Here is a 22,938-nt window from a genome sequence, read left to right on the forward strand (position 1 = left end):
CAAATTCAGGAAGAAGAGGCTAGAGACTGGGAATTCCTTGGTTACTTTTGTTTAAATCTTTGACAAATCTGTGTAGGCTAATCAAGCAGCGCTTGAAGTGGCATTTCAGCTTGTAACATATTTAATTTAGAGATTTCATTGTTACAAGGGGCTCAATAATGATTTTTCAATTAAGCTCAAAGGTTTAACAATGGAAGATTTCTTTTTTCCTCTTCTATATATCGAACTCCAAATAAATAGCATTTCAAAGAAAAAGCAATCTACGAAATGACTAATGTACTCAGATCCAATCATTGACCTCTTACTGTGAAAAAGGCCTCTGCTGTCTATCTTTGAATGGGTAGAGTTAAGAATAAATGATTCAGTCCATGGTTGCTTAGATTAATGCATGAACAGAGGCAAAACAGAATAGAGATGTAGATTTGATACCGTATCTATTCTGGATCTGCAAGCATTCTTGGAGAAAATGGCAGGTAGGGTAGAAATAGCTTTAGAAAATGAATTTGTATAAATTCAGCATGATAATACCAATGACAGAAAATGTAATTCATTTTTTGATTCAGAGTTGTTTTTCTCCTTTATTGTTGTTATAGGATTTAGCAGGAAAGGCAAGATTACATATTAAATGCCTTTGAAAAATTAGCTTTTTTGACTTAATATCCCCTTGCCTTTGCGTCTGTCTGATGCACTCTTATTATTATAGAGATTAGTGCTTTCCAATGTTGTCAGAAAAGGCTAAATATATTAAAAATAAAAACAAAGTTCAGAAGGGGGACAAAATCCATTATATTGAAATTGATGTTTTCCTTAGGAATTGAGTTTTGTAGATGAGCGTAGCTTAGCTTTGTTGGGCCAATACTGATAATTGCTGATATTAACCCCAAAGCAAACTCCTAGATTTTCAAGAAACTTGGATAGACACAGAATTGCATTTTGGACTATTTAGACTTTTGAAAGTGTTCTTCTTGAAGGGATATAGACTCCAGAGCTGTTCCAGGTTTTCAAAGTGAGACAGGCACTTCTGCTCTCAGACACCCTATTCTAAGCCACTTTTAAGAGGCATGCTGATCTATTTCTTTTTTTTGTGAAATCCTAGATCATGTTTCAGTCACTACCTTATGTAAAAACTAGTGGAGTTGATAGAAATGGAATAAAGGTATTCAGTGATAAATAGGTATTTCCTTTTTATTATCTCTGACCTATATATGACTAACTTAACCTTACCAAACTCTTAGAAATACATTTTATCTGGATTTCCTAAAGATTTCCCATAGATTCTAATTACCATAGATCCTAGTAACCATATGATTAGGTCAGAGTTTTAAGTGAAATATGAATTTTTGGAAGATCATGTATATTGTAAGGAGTCACAAAAAGTGAATATTTGAAGCAGAGTCAACTCTTAGTTCCTTGGGGGCTGATCATGGTGCAAGTGGCTTGTCTAAGATCCTATTTATTATTTCCTCTGCCCTTTGCTTCCACCCATAAAAGATAATGAACAAGTTTTCCTGAGAAGTTGCAAAAACTTGGAAGAAGAGAATAAACTAAATAACAAACTAGAAGTTGGAATTACACATGGGTTTCATTTCCAAAGGATAGCGTGGTTGAGAGTAATTTATAGGAGCATGTAAGGAATGAAATTATGGTTAACCTAGAAAGATAGGAGGAATAGTTATTCCCCAGACTCAAAACATTAGACCTGAACTATTGGTTCAAAATAGTTTTTGTTGCATCAAAGATGGAATTGATCTCCTGTATAGGGAGAACACTCAAGATCTGGAGACATAAGTGCAGTTGAGAAGATGAAACGAAACTACAAGATGTATTTATAGGAACTGGTATTGTTTTCTCAGTCATGGCAGTCTTTATGTGAGGGAAAGGACCACCGGGCAATATTGCTTTTGGGTAGAATTCAATACGGATATGACAAAAGACAGTTCTAACCAAAGTGACATATTCAGGTTTTTTTTTTTTGCATTGTATTTTCATTTGTTTGTTTTTTTCTGGTGCTAGGAATTGAACCCAAGGTCTTGTGCATGGTAGGCAAGCACTCTACAATTAGCTACCCAGTCAATACCACACAGTATTTTGGAAGGCAAGCTGCTTTGGCTGGATGAAAAGTGATCAGGAGGGAGGATTGGAACCATATCATAAGGAGCTGTTAAGGAAACCTGGTGGTACTGATTGTGGTCTAGAGCAGATGTGAGGCCTGGAGATCCTCCAATATTTGAAAATTAGAGTTGCTCAGGATGGGTTACAGGGCAAAATTGATCTAATAGGAAAAAGGAAGAGAGATGTCACAGCTCTAACCAAGGAAGTTGTTTCAAACATCCAGAGCTAATGAAAAAAGTGGCTTCCCTCAGGGGGACAGTGCATGCCTGCTTCTGGAGACGTGCAAATGGTGGATGGTCACTGTGAGTGTTCTTTAGTGTGCACATCCCCACTTAATAATCACTTCAAAACTGGAGATTCGAAGACTCTGTGATTAATGGTAACAATTGGGTGGCCTAGAATATGGAAAAGGTTATTTTACAAAATCCTGATCTCAACTGATCGTTTGCTCATCACCCATGACCTTCATCTAAACACCAAAGCAAATTCATGGGACATTCTGGGGGGATCACACCCTAGAGATAAATTAGATCCTTCTATGACCTTTGTTTTCCTAGCCCCAGGTCCCCGAGAATTTTTTGTTTTTATATTAGACAGTGACTTCCTAGCTTGTAAACTTTGACACTCTGGTTAGTATGTGAAGAACATGGAGAGGACAGCGGGAGATAAATGTTAAGTGCCCTGGAGTTTCTGATTAGATCTCTGGTAAACATTGTAATCAGTCCTTGAGAACACATTTGTTACCCATGTTTCACTGTGTGGGCTGGAGTTGAAAGTACATACCTTTATGAACACCCGTGAGGTTCCTGCAATAGAGTTTAATGTCTCATTTGGTGTTCATTAGACCGTACCAGCCAATATGTCTTCAATTTAGAGTGATTTCACCTTGTGTGAAAAAAAAAAGAAAGAAAGATACAGATTCCCTATGAAACACTGAACTGAATATTCTCTCTCTCCTCCTGCTTGGATTTTTTTTTTCTTGTTTCTATTGCTTTATTAGGACAACACAATTAAATTACACTATTATGCCCAGTAATTCTTTTTTTTTTTTTCTCCCGCAGCTAAATTATGCAGAGACAAGACTTAGTCAATTGGAAAACTGTCACTGCGAGAAGACTTGTCAAGTGAGTGGACTGCTCTATCGAGACCAAGACTCTTGGGTTGATGGTGACCACTGCAGGAACTGCACATGCAAAGTAAGCCCCTTTGTAAATAAATAGCATAAGACAGTTTTGAGGGGACAGGCTCACTAATTATAATGTAATCGTGTTCTTTAATATGTAATGTTAATTCCTTTATACCTACTCCTCCTTAGCAATTTGAGCAATTGTGAAATGATGCTGAAACAGTGTCATTTGTAGTGTAAATGCGTGGCAACTGAAATTTACTTTCTTTGATACACCCTGATTTGATATTATCATGAGGACCTTACTGTTTGAAATTTGGGAGTTGGAGTGTAGAAGGAGGAACAAACTCCTTTGATTTTCAAACAACCTAATGGTTAGCTTTATTTTCAACTTTTCTCTGCCAGAATCACATTTAAAAGGTGGGGTTTAATTAGTCGCTACGTGTTTTTGTTGTATCTTGTAAGCTGTCATCTCTTTCAGAGAATTGCAAGATATTTTCCCTATTCCCTGCCTTTTAGGGTATTCATTATTTGTATACTCCTTCATCTGTTTCAGAGAATTACGAGAGCCCCTTCCAAAAATTAGTATGTAAACCCTGTTGAGTTGAAATTACTTGATAAATATCTGAAGAATGCCATTGTTTATCCAGGAAAATACAAAATGGGTTGTTAGAGTCTCAAAAATGATTGACAGGGTCTGCAAAAGGTGTTATTTATGTTCTTGTAAAAATAGCTTTTTGTTTTCTGCCTAATCTACTTAGCCCACATGGGCAGGTGGGATGAAGCCAGTGATGTATATCAGAAAAGTAATTGAGGTGACAGAGGTTCCTTCGGGCTAGAGAAAATGCTTTATTTATGGTCTTGGAGTGGATTGGGAATTCCCACACTACTTCTGTTTCCCTGATGAGTGTTTGGGATGAGATGTGAACTTTCAACACCACAGGAGAGTTTCAAAGGATGCCCCTGAGATTTCTTTCCCTGTCCTCTTTTCCTCAGAGTGGCGCTGTGGAATGCCGAAGGATGTCCTGTCCCCCTCTCAATTGCTCTCCTGAATCCCTCCCTGTGCACATCGCTGGCCAGTGTTGTAAGGTCTGCAAACGTAAGTACTAACTGATGGTCACACTGTCCGTCTGTGCTTTGAGATTTATTTTTCCTCTGTTTTCAGGATCCAACTGATTGACATTGATAAAATGAAGCACCAGCAGTTGCTGTAGTACTAAATATATAATAAGAAGAGCCTGATGTTTTAATTACTTGCAGATGCAGCAGACATTATTACATGGATTTTTTTTCCTTCAAAAAACACCGCTTATATCACCTGTAATTTCTGTTCTCCCATTCTATGTGTAGGGAACTTGTGTTCACAGAGGTTAAATCACTTGTCATCAAACCACTGGGTGGGGATGATCTGTACAGTTACAACTCCAAAATTTCATGTGCTTCTGTCTCCTAATTTTGAATGATCAAGTACCTATTTCTGTGTTTTGGCAAGATTCTCTTGTTATTAAGGGAACTTTGTTAGAATTTTCAGGATGGTATTCAATCAAAATATTGAAACAGTTTCCTTGTGTTGGCTGGTTCACATAATATGATTTGAAAGCGCTTTTTCATCTGTGAAGCAGTGAAATGAACGGAGGCAGCAGGAGTGAGGGCTGTCACTATGTGCCGTGTACCGTGCTGGGTATCTTAATTCTACCAGTCTCTTGCATTCTCATGGCAATGTGTTAGGGAAGTATTGCTTTTACCCCATTTTACAGGAAGGTTAGGCTTAGATAAGTCAATTTGCTAAGGTCACAAGGCTGGTGAGTGGCAGGGTGAGTTATTGAACCAGTTGTGCTGACTGCAAAGCCTGTAGTCTTTTCATCAAACCCTGTGGTCTCCACAGAAGAGGAGGGTTCTGGTTAGAAGTGTGGCATCCCATGGATAGCTTTCAAGATCATTTAGTTATCAAAGACGCATGCTAACATCAGTCAGCCTTCAAGGCACAGTGGTCACACTGCCAGGAATAGCCTGTGACCTGCTACAGTGGTGGAAACGGATAGCTGGCCTGGTCACACCAGCTCAAATATTGTTGAATTCTTTCAAAAGGAACTTTGGAGTATTCCTGCTTGTCGTGGTTGGCACAGTACCTGTTGTTCTGGAAGGTGTCCTTGGAGTTATTCTAGAGGGAGGAGCTTTCTTATTTATGTCCCAAGGACTTTGGGAGGTGATGTCTGATAGTACAGTGAGCTCAGGTGTCCAGATCTTGAATTTATAGTTTGATTCTATAATAGAAAGATAGCTATGAGTAGCTGCGGGTTACCTTTTTCCCATGTTGATATTGTATATAATTGTCATCAAGGAAAGAAGTTGAAAAAAGATTAGGAATTTGTTAAAAAATATGAAATTATTTTGAGTTCCCTATGCAGATTTGTGAATACTTGGGAGATGTTTGGGTATGGGAGCAATGGATCCTTCAGATGTTTTGTATTTGCTTTTAATGTTTTTGCTTTGCTTTTCTTTAAAACCATAAAAGCACTATCTTTATTATATAACATTTGAAAACACAGAGAAGGATAAAGGTAAAGATAGAGAATTTACATAATACTGTCATTTGGAAAAAAAAATCACTCCTGAAATTTTAGCAGATTGCATTTCAAGAGATTTTTGTGTGTGTGTACAGTTGAGGAGGTCATACTGAGCAGACAATTTAGATCCTATTTTGTTGACTTACGATTATCACTTAAGTGTATTTTTGAGAAACTGTATAAATACCATTTTAGTGAGTTTCATGGTTTCCCACTGTTTGTCTGTTGCATAACTTATTTCACTATTCCTCAGTTGTTGGATGTCTGGGTTGATTCCCACTTATTGCTATTCTAAATTACTTTTTTCAGTAGTATGTTGCATACATAAAACATATTTTTTTGTATATTTTTGCTTTCTTTAAGATAGAATTCTCCTGGAATAGAATTATTGGGCCAAATGCTAACATTTTTCAGGGACCTGGATACACATTATTAAATTGACTCCTCACTAAATTTCTGTGGGATAGTCATTTTTCTTTATTCTGTGGGATAGTCATTTTTCTTTATTCTAATTCTTTGAGAGATTTATGTTTTAAAAATTATCTCAGTAAGTTTCTCAATTTTACCAAGATGTTAGTATACATGCTAACTAAAACATCGGTGTTTTTTGGTCTTTTATGGAATTCATAGCAATTTATTTAGTTGGCACTAATTTTCTCAGCAGCTCTGATTGATAGTTTGACGTGTTCAGAGTTTAATAAAGTGAGAATACAAATAAATTATTAAGAATACCACTCAAGAAAAAATTAAAAATAAATGATACAGTGTACCTCAGGTAATTAAAAGGTTGAGAACCTCTGGCCTGAAAGGCTTTCATCTTTTACTAGTTTTTAATAGAAATATGCATTAGGCAGTTACTGAGCAGGGGTGCCTAGAATAGCAATGGAAGAGCCCTCCCCCTCCCCCATCAGAGCTGGCCTTTCATCTAGAGACCTGGGTTTCAGTGTGCAGAATTGTAAGTGCAGTATAGCAGACTTGTGTATTGGGGCACTGTTAGAGCAGAGAAGACACTGGTGGAATGCTTCAGGAAGAGGAGCCATAGTGGATATTCATAGCTTTGTAGAAGATGGCTACAGTGGTTTGATAGTTGAGTGCTGGGGGATGAGAGCAGATAGTCAGTGGAATTTCTAGAAGTTTTTATATCTCTTCACACCAGAAAAAATGATGAAAAATATTTACTTTGGTTGTGCGTTTCAAAGATAATGAGTACATGAGGCAATGCATGGGTTAACTAGTCATTTTAGCCATTCTGCAATGTATGCATATTTCAAAACATCATATTGTATACTTTAAGTAAATATATATATATATATATATATATATATATATATACACATACACACACATATAGTTTTGTCAATTAAAACTGACAAAGGTTAGAGAAAAAAAAGTGTAACTGGTATGAATTACAAACAGTTAGATCATGTTTTTTAGACTAGTTTGACAATTTGAATTGTTTTAATTGGCTCATTTAATCCATTCACATTCAATGCTATCATAAATATAGTTGAAGGCATTATTTATTGGATACTTATTTTCCCTTGGTTCAGTTCCTTATTTTGACTTTTTTTTTTCTATTTCTTCTGAGAGTTGCCTCAAGTAAATTTCTTTTATGTGACCAAAAACCTTTTTCTAAGATTCTCTTTGGGTTTAGGTAAGGCAGTATTCCAGGAACACCACAAGGAGGTATGTTATGACTCAGAAAAAAGAGCTAATACATAAAACACATTGTTTCTGGGGGTGGTGACCCACACCTGTGATGACTCTCCCCGACTTGAGGGGCTGAGGCAGGAGGATCACAAATTCAAGGCCAGCCTCAGCAACTTAGCTCCTCAGTGGAGCCTTAAGCAACTTAGCAAGATCCTGTCTCATATAAAAAATAAAAAGGACTGGGGATGTAGCTCAGTGGTAGAGTGTCCCTGGGTTCAATTCCCAGTGATGAAACAAGCAAACAGATGTTTTGTCTGCTGGCTTTCTAAATGTTTGTGCACTTGTTGTGGTCACAGGAGCACTTACAAAGGAGAGCAGCTGTGTGGAAATATGAAAGAACTTTGTCTAGGTGTCCATAGTGGATCCAGAATATGGTGCAGGAATTTCATTCCTTAAAAGCATATTGGGTGTCTGCTCTATTCAAGGCATACTGAGCATAGCTAGCACACATTACCTCCCCCTCCCATGAAATTCTTAAACTGGAGATTTTTCTGAACCCCATCTAGACCTACAAATTGGAATCTCCAGGTAGCAGTTTCCCAAGATCTATATTCTTTTGGTAGATATATTTGAGAACTACCAGAGATAAGAAGGAGGAGGAAAGGAGGAGAAGAAACCTTTCAGCTATGCAAAACAGAAATTGTAAAGAAATTGAAGTGGTAGAGGGAAAAGGAGGTAGTCTGAAAACAATGCATGGTGTTTATAGGTAAGAAATAGAAATGAAATTGCCAATGTGGTTTGTGGATGATAATGAAGATTATAGTCTACTGCAGTCATTCAGTAATCCTTACTGATGTCACTTATCCCAAATGTTGTTCTAAAAACTTTTGGTACAACAGTAGAGATGTGTAGATGATTCAGTCTGTGTTAGGAATGGAACTAGGTCATTTTATGTGCATTCATTCCTTTAATTCTTCTAACAACTCAAGGTAGTAGGATCCACTATTATTCCCATTTCACAGATGAGGAATTGAAGCATGGAGAGGAAAAGTAATTTGCCCAAGGGATCTAGGTGGAGCCTAGGCAGTCTGGCTATAGAATTGATGCTCTTAAACTATCTGCTTTATTCACTTCATGCATCATCTCTATTACTATAAAGAACATTATGTAATGTGAACATGATGTGAGATAGAGATGGCACAGAGAAGGGAGTAATTAACTTCATCAGAAATGTGTGTGTGTGTGTGTGTGTGTGTGTGTGTGTGTGTGTGAAACTTCATGGATAACAGCTTAGCAGAATATTTACAAATGAGTAGGAATTTCTAGGTGCACAAGGTGAGTAATAACATACTTGCTAGAGGAATTGCATGTGCAAAATCATGGAAATAGACGCAGCATTGATTTTGGTTGTAAAAGCAAGGTTTTCATGCAGGGTTGTGGCATACTTAAAGGAGTGCTTTTTGAAAGACCACTGCATCCACGGAGCAGGAGGCAGGGGTGTTAGGTATAAGATTTGGGCAAATTCCAGGCAGAGGTGATGAGGCTGGCAGTCAGGCACTGCCTAGAGAGATGCAAAGGCAGGAGTAGATGTGAGTGACAGCCAGAGAACCTGGCACGGGATAGATATTTGATAAGCATTGTTTTGCATGAATGTCTGTGAGGGAGAGGTTGCCAGGTTTTGAACAACAGCCTGTGGGAGACTCATAGGACCATTAACAGATATAAGGCAGGTGGAGAAAGTAGATTGGGGACTGATAAATTCTCTTCAGCATGTTTGAGTTGGAGATGCCTGAAGCACAACCAGTTTGATGTGAGTGTCTTGCTCAGAGAGGTCGTGTTTAAAGCTGGGGCTATGAATTAGCTAACTGAGGAAGGACAAATCCTTGAGTTTTTAGCCCCTCTGATCTGCCACTCTTCTTTAAAGTGTAAAGCAGAATGCTAGTGTTGACATTCTAGGCTGCTGAGTGCCAAGGGATGACTGGAGTGTGTGCAGAGTACAAGTACCTAAATAAAGACAGAGCAATCTCATATCTACATGTGACAGGGACATTAAGCCATACCTGTCAATTGTTTATTCAGTGTGCAACCAAATGGCAAAAGTGTCCAACCCCCACACTCAAAAAATCAAGGTCAATTTTGAAGTGCCAGATATCTGGGATGTAAAAAGATACAACTGCCAGCTCTTTCTCTAAATCCCCAGTCTGTTTGTTTTTGACATCATGGAGAAGTGTGTGTTGGTGCTGGGTTTCAATTTCATGGTTGGACACTGTGAAATATTCTAGTTTGCATGTCTCTGGCGTGATATGAACGGCTTCAGGTATCCATTTACGTTTCTACTCACACTGAAGGCTGTTGAAATGAAGTCCCAGATGTCCCAGCCAAAGGCACCAGAGCCTGACTCACCTTATGCTTGAATTTCCTCAGACATCAAAAATAAGCCTTTTGGCTGTAGATCAAGAGGTTGGATAATGAGGACTGATGTTAAGCATATGGAGGGCAGTGGCAGGGAGGGAGGGGCACTGTCATAGAGGTAGGAATGACTATGGGAAAGCAAAGGGAATTCTTGTGACCTCCAGTGGCGATCCTGAAAGTTGTCTGAGATAATTTCATAGGTAGTTGGCATCCTAATCATATACATGTTCTGCACCAGTGCACAGTTGCAAATGACTGGGGTTTGTAGTAACATGTTGATATCATTTGCCAGTCCCTAAATCACCCTCCTATGTAAAGGCATAAAGTTCAGTGGACATTTGATTTTATGCTGGACTGGTAAATTTGAGGGATGGATGTGACCCAGTGAGACATTCTTCTCTCCAGATAAGAATTATGGGGTGAATCTGTCCAAGAGGAAAAAGGAATCAAGCAAATGTCTTAAGACAGGGTAGCCAGTGTGTTAATACCATCGTGGGAGTTGCAAGGGGCAAAGGAGGAAGAAAAGTCTATTTCTGTACTTCCCAGCATGGGCCAAGAAGCAGATGGCAGATTTGACAGCAGTGCATTTAGCAGAACTGTCACTCTGGAGTGAGCCACCTTGCCAAGTTGGCAGCAGCTGTGTTTGGGAGTATGGGAATTTATTAGATAGGAATTCCGGGTCTTTGGAGATGTGGTGTCTCTATGCAAGCAAATTAGGGAATCCAGATCATCATTAGGATCAATGGCTTATCTAGAAAACGGAGGCATAAAAGATAATCAGGGATGGGTTTCCTTTTTTAACGAAAGGAGTAAAAGGCTCAATTTAGGGAATTGTATTGATTCTCCATTCTTGTTGTTTTTGTTCTAAAACCTCAGTATCTACTTTTAATGTTGGAAATTGTATTAAATTGCAGAGTTAACTCTTAGCTGGGAATTTGACTGTTTTTTTGTTTGTTTTGTGACTAAGTAGAACTCATTAATTTTAGAACTATTAATCATTACTAACAATAAGGCCAGAGATCCACTGGGCTTGATGCTGCAGATAAAGTTATGAATCGTTCCTATCCTCATGGAGGTTATAGTTATCAGGGAAGATGAATAATAAAATGGGAAATTAAGATGTAATGTGATAGGTGCTCTGCAGGATTAGGTCCAAAGTGCAATGGAAACACAAACTGAGGGCAATTAGCCAGAGTTAAAGGTGAAGAACAACATCTTCAGGAAATCATGCCCGCACTGAAACTGATGGGTATATAGGTCAGGAGGTGCCAGGGGAAGATGGACAAGGCTGAATGTCCCTCTAGCAGAGAAAACTATATGCAAATCCTGGAAGGAAGAAGAAAGTTTGGCCAGAGCATATGTGGAGGTATGAATGTTTGGGAGGGTGAGTGAAAGCACATACTTGGTGAGTTATAAAGTTTGGGAGATAAGAGCAACATACATGGCCTTGTGTGCTAATTAAGGAATTTGTTCTTTATTCTGAAAGTGTCAGGGATCCATAATGATTTTACAGAGGACCTCATATTTGTACATCAAAAATATGCCTGCTTGTTGTATGAAGAGAAGCCTGAGATCAGAACATAGGAGAGTTAGGAGGTTTAGGAAGTACTAAAGAGGAGGGATGATCATGGCCTCAATGAAGACAGTGTCAGGGGCAGAGTGTAGAATGGAGAAAAGTAATTTGACTTGAGAAACTTAAGGAGGGAGCATTGCTAGGATTTGGGCACTTCATGGACACGACGTTGAGTGAGAGGCAGAAGTTGGAAGGACCCCAGGTGCCAGGGTGTGGGTGCCAAGGAGAATGCTGGTGCCATTCACTGAGAGGGGACTACTAGAGCAGAACAGGTTGTGTGGGGCATGGGGTTGCTGCCAGTCAGGTTCTGAGAGGGAAACCAACTCTGAAGCAGAGATTTCCATATGCTTCATTAGGAACTTCTTCCAGGATAAATCCTGGAGTAGGAATGAGGTAGTGAAAGAAACAGAATTGGGCAGGAGGAGAAGTTGAATTCAGTGCAGTTACAAATACCTCAATTATTCCTGTAGGGGTTCTTCAGAACTGTAATTGCCTTTCAGAGTTGTCCTAAGTGGAGTAAGGAAACTAGAACTTTATACCACCTTCATCTACCACTTATTGGATATAGGCTATCCCAGGAAGGGGAATTGACGTTGGACAAGGTGACTCTCTATAACCTAGGACAAGTTCTAGATAGTCAGCTGAGAGCTGCTAGCTGCCAACTGTTCCAACAACCATTGGACTGTGTCTTTTGGTCATGGAAGGGCTTGGGGTAGCACACCACAGTATCTACTACAGAGCTATGATGTTAAGTAAACTAGTGTCTCTGGGCTTTTCTCTTCCCATGTTAAAAGAAGGGGATGGATCAGCTAATTATAGAGGATATGCATACTTAAACATTCCACGAGAATCAGAAGACAGTGGAAGTAGGAAATTACCACGTGTAATCAACCTGTTTTTAACAGGTATAGAAATGGAGACCCTTTAAGATGAGGTGGTTTTATAAGATTGACAGTGAGTTTGTGGGAGAGAGATTTTTTTTACTGCTTGTACATGTCTTTACTTCTGCTTCTCCTGAGAGTTAGGGCCAGAGAGGCACTCATCAGGGCAGGAGAGGGAGCAATCAGGCCTTTGCTTCCTGGTTCCTGTTGAAGTGGCTAGAGACTGGTGGACTCACATTAGGGTCATATCAAATTGATGTGTTTTGCACTTGCTTAAAGTGAGTCAGCAAGTTAAGGACCGAGTCCCAGTGGAATCTAAATTGAAGTTCCATTTATGCTCCTCTTTGAAATTTTCTACAGCCCTACTTTTACCCCCTGCCCTCCTTGTTAGCCTGTTAGGCTCACCTTTCTACAGAAGTCTCTCTAGCACATTGACGAAGCAATTTACTAGTTTGTCTTGTATTTCTCAGTTGTCTGTGAGTGTCTTAAAAACACATAGGCTAAGAGCACTTACCTACCATAATGACAAGGAAAAATAAATGGCATCCTTCTCCATTGTGGCCACAGTTTTCGGATGAATGGGGCATAGATGAACCTCCTTTTATTTTATAGCTGGAGTGACAATCAAAATTACTACTAATTGTACTCTGTTGATGGTAACCAATTCTTCCTTGTTCTAACCCCTTAATACATTAATTCATTTCTTTATTCCTTTGGCAGCTGCAATAAAATAATTATATGTCCTTGGTGTGAATGCGAGATGAACATGATCAAGATAGGCCTGACTGGGGAATTCAAAGGTTATCCCCCACACTATTCCCATGTCTGGCTTTAGACAAAGAGATCTGTATTGCTTAGAATCAGGGAATCTATGTTTCTGTGGAATCTATAAAAGTTGGATGACACCTCTGACATTTTGTTGCACAGCATGAACAACTGACCCATTTTTCTGTTTTATTACAGCAAAATGTATCTATGGAGGAAGAGTTCTTGCAGAAGGCCAGCGGATTTTAACCAAGAGCTGCAGGGAATGCCGAGTAAGTTTTAATCTTATGTTCCTGTCACTTTTGGAGAGTTAATAGATAGATGTGTGGGTTTTCAATAAGGTTCTTGAGCATGCTTATTGGCCTGGATGGGTTCCTGATGGATAAAGCCCTCTGCAGTGGGCGGGAGTCAAGGATGGGGGCGCCCAGTCACTACTAGTATGTGATTAGCTTATAGTCAGCTGTGGATCAGGTACCAGGGAGGAAGCCTTAGGAAAGATGTGAAAGTGGAGAGTTAGCAGCTTCTATGAGACAGTAAAGTTGGGTGACCCTGGGGGAGGGTTTTGAGTTGGTGTTAGAGGAAATGGTCTATGATGCTAGCTGTAACAGTGCCAGCTCTACTCCTAGTGGCTAATGATGGCTAGAAGATGCCTTGTCTTCTGTACACCTGCTCCTATGAAATAAGATGTATAGAACCATAGACTTCATTCAGTAATTGTCCAACAAATGTGCGTTAAATAAATTCTGTATTCCACTATTATCCTGGGTTTTGGGAATACAGCAGTGAATGAAAACGTTCTATCATTATATTATTTGCAGTCTAGTGAGCTAGATAGTAAGAGAATAAACAAATATACCATATAAGGACAAATTCTATTCTAAAATCATGAAGTAGGCTGAAAGGATAGAGGTTTGGGGTGGGGATTAGTGGTCTGGGAAGGCCTCTTTGAGGATGTCATTTTAGAATAAAGCCCTGGATAAGGCATGGGAGTCAGCCATAGAGTTATGTGAGTGAGAAGAATTCCAGGGAAAGGGAAAGCAAGTACAAACAGCTTGAGATGGGAGCTTACTTGACACTTTCAGGGATGAACAATTATACCAGCAGAGCTGAAATAGAATGAGTAAGGAGAGGGCAGCAAGAAATGAAACCATAAGGATAGCCGGGGCTGGATCATTTGGGGCTTGTGAGATAGAATATTAAAGATCCTGTGGTTTGACATTTTTGCTTATTCACAAATCTTTCTCCATTGTGATGATTCAATTCACTTTGTTCATTCATTTATCCTTTCATTTATTTAATGAATATTTATTGAGCCTATACCTTTTGTCATGTGTTATTGCAAGAGATGGAGATATAGTGATGATGTTTTTTCCTCTTATTTAAATCATGATGGCCTGTATCAGTTGAAGCATCTGAAAATTGAAATAAATATATATTTCTAACAAAAAAAAGAGAGATATAGTGATGAACAATTTTTTTTCTTTTTTTAGTATTTCATGAAATATTTTTAGAACACCTGCTGTGAGCCAGACAGAGAGCAAGAAATTGGAATTAAATGAGAGACTTTATAGTTCTCTGAAGATCTTGACATAAATGAGGAAGAGAGAAGTAAACCAAGTTATAGTATGGGATATTTAGGCTTACGTTGTTGGGAAGTCCTTCATGCTATATAATAGCATTGATTAGAAGCCCTTGAATCAACAACAAAGGGTTAAACAGGGCTTCTGGAAGGTGGTAACTGGTCTTTATGGGTAATTGTTTCCTAAGTGGGTGAAGGTAAAGGCACATTCCAGGAAAAAGGAATAGCATTTACAAATGCCAAGAGTCAGGTATTATTTAGGGAAATACAAAAAATTTGACTTGGTGAAGTCAAATGTGGGAGAATGAAGAGAGACGAAGCTACAGAGACAGAGCAGAGAATACCAGTTTTGAACTTGATCTTAAGGTGAAGGTCCATTGAAGGGGTGCGTGCAGGTGTGCCATGACAGCTTTGCATTTTCAAGGCTCATTTTGATTGTGTGGAGGGGATCATGGGGAGCACTGGGTGAATTTGAACAACTGTAGAAATGCTAATGACCTAAGGCAGTGGCCAGAGGTGATAGAAAAGATGAGATTTGAGCTGTTTAGAAATAGAATTAAAAAGACTCCATGAATAGTTAGATTTGTGGCTATAGGAGGAGGAACCAAATAGATGTCGAGATTCCTGGCCAAAGGGAATGACATTTGCTGTTTTTGGTTGCAATTGGCAGAAACCCTCTCTGAATAATATAGGCAAAATTATGATTTTATTGGGAGGAAATGAGACCACTCACATAATCCTTAAAAAGCCAAAAGACCAGATTTGGGACTAAGCAGAGACTATGTAGTCCCCAAACTTTAGAAGCAGAGTCCATAGCCATGGTCTAGGAAGGAGCAGTCTGTCAGGCATATCTTTGCTGTGATGAATCACTTTCAATCATTTCTACTGTCCTTAAGTCATTTATAGAAGATTTAAAGGGTTGGGAGTGGGCATTTGATTAATAAAGCTAAAAAAATGGGACTATTTTGAAGCTGAGAACAAGTGGAGAAAAAATGGAAGTAGTTCTAGATATGTAGAGCTTGATAGTATTTGGCTTTCAATTGCTATATAACCAACTCCCTAAAACTTGGTGGCTAAGAGCAGTATTTTATTATCTCTCAGGGTTGTATGGGTTGAACAGGCTGAGCTGGATGATTCTCACTTTGGGATCTCACATGTTGCTGGAGCTAAAGTCCTGTAAGGCTTGACATGGCTGCATGTCCAAGATGGTTTCTTTATTTATATGGCTAACACATCAGCTAAGATGAATGGAACAGAAATTTCTCTCTGTGTTTCTGTCTCTATGTCTATTATCTCTCTCTTTCTCTTGGAGGCCTCTAGAAGTGGTTACCTTGGGCTTCTTTACAACATAGTGGTCTCAAGGTTTCTTACTTGGTGGCTAGGGTTTCCCCCAGCACAAACCATCCAAAAAATCTGATGTAGAAATTCCAATGTTTCTTATAACCTAAGCTTGATAGCTGTGCAGTGTCACTTCCTCTATGTTCTTTTGCTGATATAGGGTGAGCCCAGATTCATCACAAAGGATGATACAAAAGCATGAATACTAAGAGGCATCATCAGGGAGACAGGCATCACTGGACACCAGCTATCAAAATAAGACTTTGTGATACAGTTTTTCTATTTGAAAATACCCCTGTTACCAACCCAATAGGTAACAGTCCATGGCTAGAGAACATTAAGTGATCAGAAAATTCCTTTAAATGAGTGAAAATCTACGTTTCAGTAACTTCTACCCAGTGAAGTTGCTTTTGCCCTCCAGAGAATAAGAGTGAATCTGTTTACTTTTGCAAGTAACACTGTGGTTGAAAAGTCAAAATCTGCACTCAAATGAACCTGGATTTAAATTCTGGAATTTGACCTGGTTATTAGTGAAGTTCAGAGTTTCTTGCATTCTTTTCTACCAAGGGGTTCCAGTAAGAGCTGGGTTGGTAGGACGTGCTTAGTTTAGGTAAAAGAAGTGAGGGTTCTTATATCCTCCTGCATGTTTTCCCTCTCCTGATCCCTCAAACCCACTGCAACTTAAGACAATTTTATAGGCAGAACCACCCACCCTAGGGGATTGTGAATGACGTCAACTTCAATAAGGGAATGTTTGCCCCATTGCCTTTCAACCAGATATCCCTTTCTTGTCCAACGTTAGCCGGGAAAAATTGGACAGAATAGAAACACTGCCTACATGTCTAGTTAGGTTGTTAGATAGTAGAATCTGAAGCATGGACTTTTGTGTTGATGCTTTATTTATTTAATCTTTGGTGGTGATGGGGAAGGAGAGGTACAGTTCTTGAAATGAAAGAGAGGGACAGACCCAAGGAAGTAATAAAGGAAAGGCAGGGGAGCAAACATAAGAGCATGCAATACAGAGAAGCCACAGCCCTGAGACAAAGCACAGCAGGTTTTGTGAGGCATCTCCTGAGAAGCTGACAGAACCACTGTGTCTCAGAATAGACCCTCTTTGCAAGTGCTTTTAACTACTTTATTTCATTTTCTTCTCATCAGATCCCTAGAGAAAAGGAAGGAATGTATTTTGAAGATTGAAGAGAATGAGGCATATAGAGACTGAACAGAAGTTTTCTAACAAAAGAGCTTAAATCGTGCTCTTTATAGGAGTTTGAAGAGAAAGGGCCCTTTTGCCATATCCTGTCTCTCACTGACCAGAATCTACCTTAGGGGTTAATCCCTTTGAATATCCCTACTGGATTTCTCATTCGCCTCTTTTGGCTGCCAGTAGGAATGCCAGAGACTCCATGGGTCCAGGAAGTTTGGTGGATACATAGGTGTGGTGGTCTCTCTGTGTCCATAGGTGCTGGTTATAGGGGCTTCTTAGCCTGTGGCAGAAGCAGGAATGTAGTGACAGTGAGGGCTTTGTGATCTCTCCATCAACAAGAAAATTCCCAGTCCTTAGAGTGTGGTGGGATAGGAGGGGGTGATTATTTACCTAGGACTAGCACAAGCCCATTACCACATTGGGACGTTGTTTGGATTAAAGAAGACAAAGTATGTGAGTAATTTAATGCAATGCTTGGCACAAAGTAAGTCCTCATTAAATGAGAGCTATTTTTATTATTTTACATCACTATGTATGTCCTACTTGAATATAAGACAGATGTCCTGTGCTCTGTAAATTGTTTCACTTCTAGGGGAAGGAAATTGATTTAGATTCTAAAACCCTTGCTTTTCTCTTTTACCTAGGGAAAGCTCAAATGATGAAAGATAGTTTCCCCCTCTGCTTATGATGCCAGCACCAGCCATGGATCCATCATTTATAACTAGCAGCCCCTTTTTACATATTGGGTGGAGGCAGTGAGTCACTCTGGCTAGGGTCACTATTATGACTTCATCTCTGTTATTATCAGAGAGGATCAAGGTAGACATATTTGGGACCCGTGAAAGATACATTGATTTAAATGAATTTAAATGCCAACTCATCTGCGCAGTACTTACCACTGTTACTGGCACATTGTGGATGCCATATATACTTCATTTCATCTTTAGTATGTTCGGTGTTGTTTTTTTTTTTTTTTTTTTTACAATTTAGAAAGAAGTTGAGCAGATGGGTTATTCTCTTTGCACAACTGGAGTGTGCATGCATGCGTGCATGTGTGTGAATGCACATGAATAATTTTATCCTCTTTAAAAAAAGACATCATGTTTTTATTCATTGTCTTTCAGCAGTTATTTACGAAATGGTTACTTTGTGCATAGAGAGAAGGGCATTTGACAGTATTATTTAACATTTCTTGAGCACTTACTATTTTCTTTTTTAATTGATTTTATTTTTTAAAAATGCATGACAGCAGAATGCATAACAATTCTTATTACACATATAGAGCACAATTTGTCATATCTCTGTATATGAAATATGTTCACATCAATTCATGTCTTCATACATGTACTTTGGATAGTGATGTCTATCATATTCCACCATCATTGCTAAACCCCTGCCCTCTCCCTACCCCTCCCACCCCTCTGTCCTATCTGGAGTTTGTCTATTCCTCCCATGCTCCTCTTCCCTACCTCATTATGAGTCAGTCACCTTATATCAGACAAAACATTCAGTATTTGTTTATTTGGGATTGGCTAACTTCACTTTTCTAGACACTGTTTAAAGCATTTTAAACATATTATTCTATTCAAGCCTCATACTAACCCTGAGAGGTAGATACTGTATAGAATTGCAAATTAGGTCACAGAAGAACAAGGCCACGTGGCTGATGAGTGAGCTAGCTGGGTGCAAGATCTTTGTGGTCTGGCTCCATAATTTCTTCTCTTTGCCTCCCCTGTTGCCACTCCTGATGCTGTTAGACTTATTTGGAAATATTTTTCACATCTGAATTTTAGAGGGGTAGATTCAGAAAGATTGAATGATTACTTTTCAATCTAGCTAAGAATCCAAATTGGTCAGGCTAGGACCCATTGATTCTCTTGGTCAAGTGTAGCATTTATAAAAGCACAAAGAAGAGCACTGGGACACACTTAATGGATGTGGAGAGAGGGGACTAGGTATAGGATAAGAAGTCTTCTGATCTCCAGCAGACAGCCTTTCTAAAGATTTAAGCCCCAATGCTCTATGGCATCTGTGTTAGTCAGTTTTTTGTTGCTGTGACAAAAAATCTGACAAGAACAACTTAGAAGAGGAAAAGGTTTTTGGGGGCTCAAAGTTACAGAAGTTCAGTCTATGGTCGTCCAAGTCCATTGCTTTGGTTTGAGATGAGGCAGAACATCTTGGTGAAAGGGTGTGGTGGAGCAAAGCTCAACTCATGGCAACTGGAAAGCAGAGAAGGAGAGACAGGATGAGGCAAGGGAGAGATGCCGTTCCCAAGACCACTCTCCCGGTGACCTACTTCCTCCAGCCATGCCCGACCTACCTACAGTTACCATCCAGTAGTTTATTCAAATGATTAATCCAGCAAATGGATTAATCCACTGATGCCGTCAGAGCTCTCATAATACAATTTTTTTAAAACCTCTGAATAATGTTGCATTGCCTAATAGATGAGCTTTTTGGCAAGGGGGGTGGCATTTCAGATCCAAATCATAATAGCATCTATTGTGTGTAATGAATTGACTTTTTCCCTATACATCTGAAATGGTACTATATAAGTACTATCCTAGAGATATTAGAGGAAACAATATGTCAAATAAATTTCTGTGTTCTGAGATTCAAATGGAGATCCCCAGTTGATAAAATACAACCTGAAGATCCATCCATTTCCATTTTTTTTAAAAAGTCTTCAGCCATAAGAGGAAAATCCTTTGGTGTCAAATATTTTCCCCAAGTATTTCCAGAAGTTAATGTATTGTTTTTTTAAGTTAAAATGAATAAACTTAATATTTCTCAGTATTGCTCTTTTTGCAACATTTCTTTAGCCTAGCAATACTTTGCGACTTGAAAATGTTATTAGAGATTCAAGTTTAGCACAGTGATTAGTATGGAACTTAAAATTGCTTTTATTTGACCAATGACATGGAGATTGTAACTCTTAAATGAGAGTATTACAAGAATGGTATTTTCCCACTAAACCCAGAGCTCAATGCAGAGACCATAAAATAACATACCATAATCAGGATGATTTAAGAATGTTAATCATAAATTACTCTCATTGGAGATAGTTTTCAAAATAAAGTTAAAAAGCTTTGTGTCTAATTATGTAGATGGACTAAATGGGTTTATTGGCACTTATGCAACAATAATCACAGTTCATATTTTAAATTCAAGCACAAAGGTTTTTCTCTAAACATTTGGAATTATGATCTTACTCATTAAATATGTTAGAGGTTGATTAGAATTATTGACTGATTTAATCAGCAGTCAAAGCAAGCCCCCTTTGTAAAAAGAAACTTTCATGAGTGACTTTTTTTTTTTTTTAAATGTTTTCGTAGCCTTTTCAGTATTGTTTTGTTTTATAAAAACAGTGTATACTCATTTTATATTTGGAATTTTAAAAAGTAAGAGGTTAGGAAATAAAGAGCAAAATTAAAGAAAAACAGGACAAAGAATGCTATACTGTCTGGGTGGGAAATTATGAGGTGAGCAAACTATGGTACAGATAATTTATGCAAAAGATGAGCAGTGGAGATTTACATTTGACATTTAATATTATACCTATGCTCATATTTAAGAACGGGTATGCCTGATAACAGTGGGAGTTCTTGCCAACCTTAAAGGTGGAGAAGCAAGGAGATACTAGAATGAAAAGTCCTGTCCAGCTGCACCCTGTTCTCCCACCTGTGTTTGGATCTGCCTTTTGGCTTTGCATGAGACTCCCCTTCTGGAGCTTGCTTCTTGGTTGTCTTAAACGTGAACATAAGAATGGGAGAGAAAAATTAAATGTTTTAGATGTAGTGAGGTCCTCTTCCATCTTTTTAAAGAGTAATCAATGGGCCAATTTTTAAAATTCAGCATGAAACTCAACACAGATGCAAGTGATGCCAATAAAGAGGGCCTTAGATGAAGTTTGGTTATAAAGATTCAACTACTGAATATTTAACACTTTATCGTATGTAATTTTACTTACATCTAGGGGAAAGCTGGTGCTCATCTAACGGATGCTTTTTCAGTACCGCGATACCTGCATAGCTCAGCTCTTGTCTATTTCCTCTGCTAGCAAGGTTTCTTTTTCTTTTATTTCATTATTTAAGTTTCCTGAAATGTGGCATCTTCATAATTTCTTCCCATCTGACAAAATTAATTGTTCTCCTATGACTCATTAGAATGCCTCTATCAAAGCCCATGTTTTTAGAACTTACTCTACTATATTATGGTTTTTAGTTTAAGTCATTTTTATTTCCTTCCACCCAAACTGTGAGCTCACCAAGAACAAGGAAGATGTCTTATTTATTTTGAGGTTCACAATGCCTGTTACCCAGCAGAATGATGGAACTGACTCTCTTAAGCTCACTATATATAATTCCCCACCTCTCTTTTCAATGATATTGGGTTGGTAGCTCAAAATCAACCATTGTTAGAATACTTACACCATAGAGATCAATAAACCTCACAAATTAGACCTTCTCCACTCGAATCAATTATTAAAAATGTATCAGCATATCACTGTTAGCATCCTTCTGTTTTAAAGTAGATACTCAAAAACATTAGACTGATCTTTTTTCATACCGAAAAGGAAATGTGCCTTCTCTTCTAAGAGTCTCATCAATTTAATTTGCAGTGTTATCATAATTAATGAAGTTCCTAGGAGTGGTATTAGTTATTGTAGGTTGCTATCACTGTAGGCTATTAACAATGAGCATTATACTTTGTATCATTGGCTAAACTTATGGACATCTTTTTTGTTTTTTTGTTATTTGGCTTCTAGGGTGGAGTTTTAGTAAAAATTACAGAAATGTGCCCTCCTTTGAACTGTTCAGAAAAGGATCACATTCTTCCAGAGAATCAGTGCTGCAGTGTCTGTAGAGGTAAGAGGGCTTGGTGAGGGGGCTGTGCTTAGGTGGGGCTGGGGTGGCTGTGTGAGGGTTCAGTGAATAGTGCACCCGTAATAACATGGATCCTAACCTCTGCTCTGCTGCTTAGAAACTTGAACATTCTATTTACCTTTCTCAGTCATAGTTTCTTCAATTGCAAAATGAGGATGATAATAATAGTACCTACCTCATAAGACTGCTGTGAAGATTAAATGGGATAATGCATAAACACCCAGCATAACACTCAGCATGTGATAAATGTTCAATAAACGATAGCTTGTATAATAATGCTAATGATAGTTCCTGTAATAATAACCATTATCATCATTATGACATTTTTCTCATGAGTGGGATTGAGAAAAATGACTTATGGTGAATTCTTACTCAAGGAATATGTTTAGATGCAACTTTATTTTTATTTCCTTTTAGGAAAAAAAAGCTTCAAATAATTAACACTTGATTGCTAATTAATTCTTGGGCAAATTTTTTTTTTGCTTCCTCTTCCTAGAATTACCTTCATCCCCAAATGTATTCCTATTTGTTTGAACTCCAGCTCAAGTGTCACTTCCTCTCTGAAATGCTCACTGGGGCAGAATTAGATGCATTAGGAGAACCTCAGCAGTTATACAAAATCTTAAAAAGAAATCTTGTTAGACTCATAGCTGTTATTTTGAAACTATACTTATCCCCAAATTTTTCACTTTCTCAATTATCTCTCAAATTAGATTCTTTTTGGCTGAACTTTGATGCTTCCAGTGTTAAGGAAGGAGGACTCAGTAACCTAGCAGTTTAGCTCAAGTAGCCTTATATTTTATCATCTTTTCTTTGGTGCAGGGGTTGTCTAAAATTTTCTT

General features: G+C 38.4%; 1 protein-coding gene across 2 annotated transcripts in view; it reads left to right on the forward strand.

The window, feature by feature from the left end:
* The window catches only part of Nell1 (neural EGFL like 1), an 801,023-nt gene that overhangs the window by 213,341 nt on the left and 564,744 nt on the right, over positions 1-22,938 (forward strand). For both annotated transcript variants that reach the window (XM_048788493.1, XM_048788492.1), the window contains exons 8-11: positions 3,174-3,308; positions 4,235-4,337; positions 13,285-13,358; positions 21,979-22,078. In XM_048788493.1, the coding sequence (XP_048644450.1) occupies positions 3,174-3,308; positions 4,235-4,337; positions 13,285-13,358; positions 21,979-22,078 (412 nt within the window). The remainder of the gene's footprint in view (positions 1-3,173; positions 3,309-4,234; positions 4,338-13,284; positions 13,359-21,978; positions 22,079-22,938) is intronic.

This window comes from Marmota marmota, unplaced genomic scaffold (assembly GCF_001458135.2).
Source record: "Marmota marmota marmota unplaced genomic scaffold, marMar, whole genome shotgun sequence".
Classification (NCBI taxonomy): domain Eukaryota; kingdom Metazoa; phylum Chordata; class Mammalia; order Rodentia; family Sciuridae; genus Marmota; species Marmota marmota.